This window comes from Saccopteryx bilineata, chromosome 7, assembly GCF_036850765.1.
Source record: "Saccopteryx bilineata isolate mSacBil1 chromosome 7, mSacBil1_pri_phased_curated, whole genome shotgun sequence".
In the NCBI taxonomy this organism is placed as follows: Eukaryota; Metazoa; Chordata; class Mammalia; order Chiroptera; family Emballonuridae; genus Saccopteryx; species Saccopteryx bilineata.
The window spans coordinates 83,757,046-83,767,953 of record NC_089496.1 but is presented as its reverse complement, the minus strand read 5'-3'; the positions used below and the strand labels follow the sequence as shown (position 1 = coordinate 83,767,953).

General features: G+C 43.4%; 1 protein-coding gene across 1 annotated transcript in view; it reads left to right on the top strand.

Moving 5' to 3' along the window:
- The first annotated feature begins 476 nt into the window (after positions 1 to 476).
- BLNK (B cell linker) overlaps positions 477 to 10,908 on the top strand; it is a 94,373-nt gene continuing 83,941 nt past the window's right edge. The window contains exon 1 of the mRNA XM_066239988.1: positions 477 to 730. Coding sequence (XP_066096085.1) covers positions 684 to 730 — 47 coding nt within the window. The 5' untranslated portion in view covers positions 477 to 683. The remainder of the gene's footprint in view (positions 731 to 10,908) is intronic.

Genomic DNA, 10,908 nt, shown 5'->3' with positions numbered 1-10,908 from the left:
GTTACCTGAGTACATTGTGTTACTGCCAACACTGATATTTACTTTAAAAATATATGGGAGGTGGATGGGGCTAGCAGAACAATATAAAAATGCCATTTTCATATCATAGTTCTTCAAGTGGAAAAGTTTACCTATGACTTTATGCAAATGAGCATAAAGTTCCAAAGAAACCTTCAGACGAATTGATTATTCTGCTTTTTTTTTTTTTTTTTTTTTTTTGAGCCTAGGAAGCTGCTGGGGGCAGCATGACACCTGTGAAAACCAGACTAGATGTGTTCGAGACAACAGGAAGTAGTGACCAGCCAGAGCTTGCAGAGCTTGCCCTGACCTGGTTACAAATCTGGTTATAAAAGAAAGCAGCTGGAAAGAAATTTGCATGTCCAATAGGTTTCACTATTAAAGTTTACACAATGTGGAGTAGTCAGCCAAGCTGGCAGGCTACCCAGGTCACATGATTACGTAGAGACATGAAACTTGATTATGTGTTCGAGCAAGTTTTACTTCTCCCTGGTGCAAGGGTGTTTGCCAGCAGCCTGCACTCTCAGAAGTCAGACTCCAGTGACTGGGGCCCCTGAGATCAAACGTTTACCATGCTACTCTCTAAGAGGTCCAGAGGCTGCTGACGTTACCACTGGACGTGACCACTGGACGGTTATTTGTGGCTCTTATCATTAACAAAAAGAATGGACAAGCTTAACAAAATTACTGTCCCTGCCAGTCAAAAGTTGAGGTAAGATTTTCCCCATCCAATACTTCTTCTTTTCCTTCTCCTCTTCTTCTGCTTTTTTCCCTGATGATCTTACTGCATCTCAGAAAAACTGAAATCCTGGAATACTTTGCTGGTTCTAAGGCAGGAGTGGCGACTGCTTTAGTGAAGTGGATAGAATTTTTAAAGAAGTATGTAGGAACAAGCAGACTTATTCTAGCTGTGATTTTGCCAGTGATAAAATGTAAAGCTCTGGAGAGAAAATGAAAAGAAATGCCAACGGTTTAGATTCTACAAAAGGTCAGCCTTCAATCTGAATACAACAAGCTTTGGCTAAGGAAAAGTCTAATCTAAGCCTCAACAATTTCATTGTGAATTGCTGTGCAATGTTAAGGATTGTTATAATCATATGTATTCATTACATCGCTACTACCTCCTACTTATTTTGTGGGCCTATTTTGTGGGTTTGGGGGAGATTCAATCTGTTTTTCTTGTGTCCTCATGTCAGTGTAATAATTATCTATAAAAATTCACTTAGAAAGAATAAACCAGAAATGACCAAGGGCAAGAATCAAACGTCTTTGATCTATGGGAAAGATAACTTCCTAAATGTTGATTTTGAAAGTCTTTTTTTTTTTATTTCATTGTAAGAGTACCATGGGTTTTTTGGCGACAGAAACTTTTAAATGTTCAATGACTATTTTATTTATTTTAGAGAGAGAGGGAGAGAGAGAGAGAGACAGAGAAAGAGACAGGAATTTCAATCTGTTCCTGTATGTGCCCTGACCGGCGATCGAACCAGCAACCTCTGTGCTTCTGGAGGATGCTCTAACCAATTGAGCCATTTGGCCAGGGCTCTCAATGACTATTTTATATTCCAACTACACTCTGAACTTCAATTTTTTACGGGTACGGTGACATGTGTAGCACGTATGTTATCACAAATACCAAGGAGCTAGAGAACTAGATCTTTTGAGACCAAAGTTAAGAGAAGTTAGTCTGGGATTAACAGAAGGACAGCCCTTTACAGGTAGAATGTGAGTCTTCTACCTGGTCGGTGCTTGCTAAGTGACAGCTGGAAATGGACTGCTGATCTGGACACAGTAGGCAGCATTGCCCAAGGTCAGCCATTTTGAGAGCATGTTGTTGAGTGTTTCTGTGTGATCTGCACGGATGGGGGACAAGGAGGTACTTCATTCTAACCCTTGGTCTCAAGTTTTCACACTCTCTTAGGAGGGGGGCAGGTAAAACAATGGAAGCAGTAAGTGACTAAATGAATATAAGAAAGGAATTAGAGCAACTGGAGAAGGTTTCAGGGAGAAGATGCAGGCTTCAAGAGTTAGGCTTTGAAAATATCTTCCATTCAGTTGGTTGTCTCTTTGTGGGCGGTTTCGTTGGCTGTGCAGAAGCTTTTTAGTTTGATACACAGATCACATATCATAGACTTGTATACCCTTGAAACCTATATCAACAAATGTCACCCAGTAAATTTAATTTAAAAAATTTAAAAAGAAAATAAAAAGAGTGAGGCTTTGAGAGGTAAGTGAGATAAAAGTAGAGGAAAAGTATTGTGTGCTGGGAGGGAGGAAATACAGAAGCTGACACTTGGGGTTGGACTTGGGTCTGGTCCATTTGTGGGATGATGAGAGTTTTCTGTCCTGCAGAGACTACAGAGGAGGGCCTGTGGGACCAGAAGTTCCTGATAAAGTAGGATGCGTGGGCTGGGGCCAGATTACAAGGAACTGTGAAGGCTCCAACCACGGAGTTGGAGAACGCGCTACACTGTTAGAGATGTCACGTGAGCAAGCGTATGGGAGGTTGTCAGGACGGACTGGAGGGGTAGGAAAACTGGAGGCAGGAATGCCCAATATGTGGGGGAAGTGAAATAACCCATGCATCTAGTGTTATAGGCCTAGATTTGGGGCTCAGCAGTAAGAAGGAAAGGTGAAGGAGAGGTAGGAAGACATGCCAAAGAAACTAACAAGGAATGCAGAGCAGGGCTTCTCTCGTGGGAGCAGGAGGATTGGAAAGGTCCTGACTTCTCAGAGATATTCCACAACCTAAGCTACACTAGGTCTTAAAACCTCTTTCAGAAACTTCAGTTGGGAATTTAAATAAACAAAAAGAGTAGGACTTAAATCACTTGATGACCCCTCCCTCTGAAACAAAATCCAGCTTGAGCATAGAGCAGTCGACAGGCAATATACAAACATAGATGATGGGGTAGAAAACCAAAATTACACTGTGGGTAATCATACACTACACTCATCTGCTTACGCAGAAATAACTTTTTTTTTTCCACTTGGCTACTCAGTTGTCTTTACAGAATTGACCTGTTTTAGTAAAATGTGCACCGTCAACATGGAACTTTTCAAAGAAAAGACATTGTAAGCACAATGGACTTGAAGTACCATCTTAATTTTTTTTTCTGTAGTTAGGTAGGATAGTGAGAAATAAGTAAATGAAATACTTGATCTCCATGGTTTATATCCTCTGTCCTGACTGGTTAACACCAATTCAAAAAGTTGCCTAACTGTGCAATTATTTGGCACCAGATGACAATATGAGTGAAGAGCTGTGTTACACTATTAAGTTTATCAAAGTTTATATGAGACTTTGTTTAAATTCTTAGCTACAAAAATAGAAAGATAGTGAGTATCTATGAAGGATGGCTGAAAGGGATGCCCCTGATCTTGGGGGTATACTCCCAAAAACTAGAGGCAGAAGGAGTAACAGGAAGGGAGGAAAAGCAGAATCAGTCAAGGAAAGGAGGGCAGGCAGGATTGGAAGGAAACAAGGGATTCTCAAAATGAAAGAGAAAAAGAAGCTCCCAGATGAACACCTTTGGAGAGAAATATTCACCCTGAGACTGCTGCTGCGGAAGGACTGAGGAAGGCAAGGTGGCTAAGTCACATGTGACCCCAGAAATGCATGAACACAGGTTGTCTTTGTTTCTCCCACTGACACACTATGTAAAGTAGTTTTCTCAGTTAGTAGGAATTCAGAAACTCTCAGGATCTTTCAGTGAATTTTTATCAATGATTTTTCCTGAATTTTATAAGATAATTATATCATCAGAAACCCAGTGAAGACCTGGGTTCTCAATCTTTCCACCATGAACATTCTCATGACCATAAAAAGGTTAAAATTCTAGATAAACATTTCAAAACTTCTAATCTTGATCACATTGACTCTATTCTTTTCAAGTTAATGAAACTAACTTTAAAAGGAAATTTTATAGCCCTGGCTGGGTAGCTCAGTTGGCTGGAGTGTCATCCAGTCATGCTGAGGTTGTGGGTTCCAACCCCCCCATCAGTGCGTAGGCAAGAGTCAACCAGTGACAGCATGAATGGGTGGAACAGAGAATTGATATTTCATTCTTTGTCTCTCTCCCTCTCTCTCTCTAAATCAATAAAATTTTAAAGAGTTTTTAAGAAAAAGAAATTTTATATTTTTATATTTTTTATAACCTCTCAGAGACTCATCACCTATACTTGCATATTTTTCTTTCTTGTAGCTCCCCAAAACACATATTCGCTTATTTTTACAAATGCAAAGGGTATTTGACCTGAGTATGGTTAAGCTAAGTCTCCCCAATCTTTATTTTATTGATTAAAGAGTGTGGTATTTTTCAGTCACACTAACATATGTGTAACTTTAGGAACATTTATTTAATCTCCTTGGTCCTAGTTTCTGTTCTTCAGCTGGTAAGACAGAGAAAATAACAGTATCAATCTCATAGGGCTGTTGAAAGGATTAAATAAATTATTTTGTGAATACTGACACATATTGATCCTGGCACATAGTAATTATTGGATTTAAAAATGGGAGTTACTATTATCAATATTATTATTCTTATTAATTCCATAAGTGTGCAATTGACTTTCTGAAAATAAACATGGGACTTTACATTGATCCTTGTTAAGTTTCATGTTAGTTTCAGTTCTTCCTTCTGGCTATTTTTGGTTATTTTACCTGTTGATTCTGACACCTGTGGCATTAATCTTTGCATGGACTGTAGATGTGACAAGCATCCCTTCTCTGCCTTAATCTAAGTAGATAATAAAACTGTTGATCATAACAGAGCCCTGTCTAGGTATCTGGGCCTTTTTTTTTTTTTTTTTTTTTTTTATTTTTCTGCAGCTAGAAACGGGGAGAGACAGTCAAACAGACTCCCGCATGCACCGGACCGGGATCCACTCGGCACGCCCACCAGGGGCGATGCTCTGCCCACCAGGGGGCGATGCTCTGCCCCTCTGGGGCGTCGCTCTGACACTCTAGCGCCTGGGGCAGAGGCCAAGGAGCCATCTCCAGTGCCCGGGCCATCTTTGCTCCAATGGAGCCTTGGCTGCGGGAGGGGAAGAGAGAGACAGAGAGGAAGGAGGGCGGGGCAGGGGGGTGGAGAAGCAAATGGGCGCTTCTCCTATGTGCCCTGGCCGGGAATCGAACCCGAGGCCGACGCTCTACCGCTGAGCCAACCGGCCAGGGCTGGTATCTGGGTCTTAATGTTAGGACTTTCACTTGAAGATCTTATTTAACAGATTCTTGGGTATGATTTCTTGGGTTCTGGAATTCTCAATTGGAGTTTCCAGTTATTTGACTTAGCAATTTCAATTCTTCAGAAATGATTTCACCTTCTTTTCACCTTTCTGTCACTAGCGCTCTTTCTGGCCTTCCTTGTTTCTCTGAACAGGCTCATCGTCAGTCCGAAGTCTGATTCATCCCTCCCTCTGCACCTCACTACCTACCACACCCTGTAATCTTTCTTTTACGATGTTTCCATATATATATACTGTATGCCCTGTCTTTCCTCTTCTACCACAACTCCTGGATAGAATCTCATCTCCCCTATGTCCACCATCTAAAACATGAGAAGTTTGGACAGACAATTCCCAAAGTTCCTCTCAACTCTGATGCTGAGTGATCTTCAAGGCAGGGAGACCATGCTTAACCATATGTTAACACTATTATTTTATCCCATGACCCTCAGGAAATATTTTATGATTTAATTATCTATGTGTTTGAGGCAAAGTTTCCAAAAATATTTTCAAACATTTTTCTTATTATTTTGAAAGCTGCTCATCTCTGAACACTTGGGTCAGAGAATGATTCTAGACAGAATCCAGATGACTTATCTAGAAGGTAGCTCTGATGTATCTACAAGGACAATGCAACCGGGGCTCAAAAGGGCTGGACTCCAATTGCCAGTTTCTAGCTATGGGTCCTGAGAAAGTGTCGGGTCTGAGTTCGGAGGCGAGGTACACAAGGCTGAGAGGGGCCAGGAGCTAAAGAAGATGCGAGGAGCCATAGATGATAAGACACGCTTTATTGAGTGGCAGCAACAACAGCAATAGGGAGCAGCAGCAGCAGCAGCCATCCCAGGCAGCAAGCAGGTGCTGACCCCGCACTTAGGCTTTTATGGCTAATCAGACAATAGTGGCCCTTAGCCAATAATCGTGTCCTTGATTACACAAGATACTTACATTAAGTCAGTGCTCAAGGTCCTGTGTCCTTGGTTACATCAGGCGTTATGGCTACACAGCCAAAAAACAAGTGAGCATGCAAGCCTAACTAACTATTTTCCCAACAGAAGGTCACTCAACTTCTCTATGCCTCAGTTTCTTCAACTGTCAAATAATAGTAGAGATGCTTTCCTCACATGCTTGTTGTGAATACCAAGTAAGATAACATAGGTTGAAGTGCATTGAATAATATTTGTCCATGGTCACTATAGCAAGTAAGTACAAAGTTAATACCACTACTTCAACCCACCCATTATGAGTAACTTCTTGCTGTCTTACTTCCTACTCTTGGTAATAGATCCAAAGCCCTTTAAAAGTGGCAAGCAGAACAGGAAGCTGTCCAGGGGATCGTGGTGGATAGAGCAAATCTTGAATACATGTGTCTGGGGCATCTCTCCTCTAGTTCTTTCTAAGCTTCGGTTGCAGACCAGTGCTGATGTGGGAGGGTGTAAAGTAAGCCCAGTATCTAATGGTAGAGATAAGATAGGCTTTCCAGGGAGTATGGCTTTCCATTCCCTTCATACTACATTGTCTGAGAATCTGCTCAGCTGGGCCATTTTGTGTCACATTGACGGATGGAATACTCAGGCAAAGCCTCTTTGCCCTTGTGGACAAACTACATGATTAGAAATTTGCTTAGTATGCGTGGATTTCAGGATCATCAGCCGAGAAAATTTAGAACACTCTTTCTCACCCACGGCTGCACCAGGAAAACCCTAAACCAGAGTCCACCTATTCATGGCACGCCCTCTCCTGAATCCAATGATCACCTATGTGCCATGTCTGAACAACTTCTTCCTTTTCATGCAACCAGTCTCCTAATGGGCTATGACACAGTTCATTAAGTTTCCAAAAACTGAGCCACAATTACCTTCCAGCCCTGCCTCCTGGATCACTGGATTGGAGGAAACTGAGCCGGTACCAAGTGCTTCAGGCACACACTTATAGACAATCTCTTTCTTTTCCCCCACAGGTGACTAACCTCTTCTGTTCTGTGTACAATTTATTAGTTTCGTTCATTTTCAAAGAGAATCTAGCTATTGCCCTTGTGCAATGACATCAAGGACTCTAGGCTTATTAAAGAATTTAGTTAAGAAAAATAAATGAGAGGAAAAAAATGACAGCTGTTATAGGGAAATCAAAACACTGGATGGCTTTCTTTGGCTTTTTAATAAACCCCAGAGAAATATCCTTCCCCTGCGGTCCCCGAAGACATAGCTGCATCATTTAGACCAGTGGTTCTCTACCAGGGACAGTTTTGCCCTGGAGGGAACACTTGATTGATACAGTTGGGGGTGGGGTGTTATAGATGCCAGAGGTGCTTCTAAACATCCTACTTGTGCAAAGAAATCCTCACAGCAAAGGGCTGTCTGGCCCAAAATGTCAATAGCGCTACTGTTGAAAAACTCAGATTCAGACCAAGAAGCACATATTCATTTATATGTGTTTATAGGGATAATATGTATTTAAAGTTTAGAATATAATATATATAACTTTTTAAATGATGTGACCTCTACTCACTGGACTGGTTTTCCCCTGTCTGGGATGGTTTGAGTAAGGGGTTGCCAAGGGAAAGGGCTAGAACAGTACATTAGCCTATATTTCAATGAGTTGGGTTTTTTTTTAATTTTTGTGTCCAACAAAACTAGATTCCATAAACTACATACACCACTGAGATATGTTTCTCTCTCCTGGGTAGAGAAATGGGAGCAGAAAACTTTTCCAGACATAAAGTCATCTTGGAATAGTGTCTTTCTACCTCTGTAAGTGGACTTGGCAAACCTTAAGGGGAAACCTTTAAAGTTGGGATAAAAAGCAAATTAAGTGATAACATAGCTATTAAGAAGTCCAAGGGCTGCCTGACCAGGCAGTGGTGCAGTGGATAGAGCTTCGGACTGGGGTGCAGAGGACCCAGGTTCGAGACCCCGAGGTCGCCAGCTTGAGCGCTGGCTCATCTGGTTTGAGCAAAGCTCACCAGCTTGAACCCAAGGTCGCTGGCTCGAGCAAGGGGTTACTCGGTCTGCTGAAGGCCTGCAGTCAAGGCACATATGAGAAAGCAATCAATGAACAACTAAAGTGTCGCAACAAAAAACTGATTGATGCTTCTCATCTCTCTTTGTTCCTGTCTGTCTGTCCCTATCTATCACTCTCTCTGATTCTCTGTCTCTGTAAAAAAGAAAAAAAAAGAAAAAAAGAAGAAGTCCAAGAGTTTATGTATCTGACCCAATGGCCAAATTCTGGACAGAGGTGGATATGCTGTTCTTGTCCTGAAGCAGCTCATGTTGCCCTGAGGTCCATGGGCAGACACCACCTGATAAAAGACAAATGAAAGGGTGGAGGCGAGATGACACGTGTTTGTCCATCCATTAATGTCTTCTTAGTCACATATAAAGATTCTGCGGCTCTGCTATGAAGCACGGATTTGGAATAACTCTTCCATCAGCTGGGATAGTGTCTGTTGCGGAATGCATGCTTTCTTGCCTTGACCAGTGATGTATATTTTGTGAAACTGATAGAAGGGTTTTGAGGGTGCAACTTAAAAAAGAGCTTATCCCAGTTCTATTATAGAGCAATCTCCTCCCACATCACCCCATATCCCCTCGCCCCATGACTTTTTAAATTGGTATTGATCTTATCCTGATGTCAGAAAACAGTTTGCCTGATCCTCCTATGCCATTGGGAATGCTGAGAGGGTATATATGTGAGGGATCCAGGCTGGCACAGGGCTGCTTTCTGACATAAGTCAGATGCTCAAGTCTCCTGGCTGATCCTAGATTCTGCCTCAAAGGTAAAGGGTCTGCAGGTCTCTTGCCAACTAGGAAAATTGCCTTGCCAAGAAAAATTTCAGGTCCATATATAGACAGCTGAAGCCTGTCTGCTCCCAAAGAGCTCCTCCCACAGACCCCTGCTCTCCTGGTCTGACCCACCTTCTCATACCTGTCCTGCCTCACCTCCTTTCTAAAAGGACCAGCTACACCTGCAGGCTTATTTGTAACTCGGATGTTACAACCCATTTTATGTTCTATGTCAGGGGTCGGGAAACTTTTTGGCTGAGAGAGCCATGAACGCCACATATTTTAAAATGTAATTCCATGAGAGCCATACAACGACCCGTGTACTTTACGCATTATCCAAGAAAAATTGGTGTTGTCCCGGAGGACAGCTGTGATTGGCTCCAGCCACCTGCAACCATGAACATGAGCGGTAGGAAATAAATGGATTGTAATACATGAGAATGTTTTATATTTTTAACGTTATTACTTTTTTTATTAAAGATTTGTTTGCGAACCAGATGCAGCCATCAAAAGAGCCACATCCATCGCCCCCTGGTGGGCAGAGCGTCGCCCCCTGGTGGGCGTGCCGGGTGGATCCCAGTCTGGGCGCATGCGGTAGTCTGTCTGACTGTCTCCCTGTTTCCAGCTTCAGAAAAATACAAAAAAAAAAAAAAAGCCACATCTGGCTCGCGAGCCATAGGTTCCCGACCCCTGTTCTATGTCCTCAAACAACATTTTCCCTCAGTCTAGCGTGGTTGTTTCAGTGCTCATTTCAAAAGCAAGGCAAAAGCAAGGCAAGGAAGCCAGCTTCGGGGGCATGCTATGCCTCCTTGGTGTGTCATGCTTCTCCATTAGCTGCTTTCCTGAGAAGGGAACTTATAACCCCGGAGTATCCCTCCTCCTCCAGGCTAGCTGAGGCCCCAGCCCGATCCCATCAGGATCTCATCATTTCCCACAGTGTGGGAAACACACGTAGAGGCCAGTGAGCATTCCAGGAGTGCGGCCAGGCACTCACACATGCCCCATGCTCCCAGAGCTCCACACTTGGTTGGATGCTCTGCTATCGCAGTCTTGAAATTCGGAATAAAAAAAAAAAAAAAAGAAAAAAAAAAAGAAAAAGAAAGAAGGTCCTGGCCGGTTGGCTCAGCGGTAGAGCGTCGGCCTGGCATGCGGGGGACCCGGGTTCGATTCCCGGCCAGGGCACATAGGAGAAGCGCCCATTTGCTTCTCCACGCCCCCCCTCTTTCCTCTCTGTCTCTCTCTTCCCCTCCCGCAGCCAAGGCTCCATTGGAGCAAAGATGGCCTGGGTGCTGGGGATGGCTCCTTGGCCTCTGCCCCAGGCGCTAGAGTGGCTTTGGTCGCAGCAGAGCGACGCCCCGGAGGGGCAGAGCGTCGCCCCCTGGTGGGCAAAGCAACGCCCCTGGTGGGCGTGCCGGGTGGATCCCGGTCGGGCGCATGCGGGAGTCTGTCTGACTGTCTCTCCCTGTTTCCAGCTTCAGAAAAATGAAAAAAAAAAAAAAAAAAAGAAAGAAAGAAAGAAAGAAAGAAAGAAAGAAAGAAAGAAAGAAAGAAAGAAAGAAAGAAAGAAAGAAAGAAAGAAAGAAATTCGGAATAATTTTCAACAAGGTCCCCTGCATTTTCATAGTATACTGGGCCCTAGAAATTATCTAGTCAAGGCTAGAACAGGTTCCACGAGCCACGAGGTTGAGTCTGACCCCCTGCACTGTGTAGGGACACACACGTCAGTGGAGAAGCCCCACCCAGTTCACAGAGTTTTACCTGCCGAGGGCTGAGAGGTTATCTCTTCTCAGGTCAGAGAGCCAAGGCCCAGGCAGGTGAAGTGGCCTGTTCAAGCTCACACCAGCAGAAGCCGTTCTAGAACTGCACCTCAAAGTTTGCCTGCCAG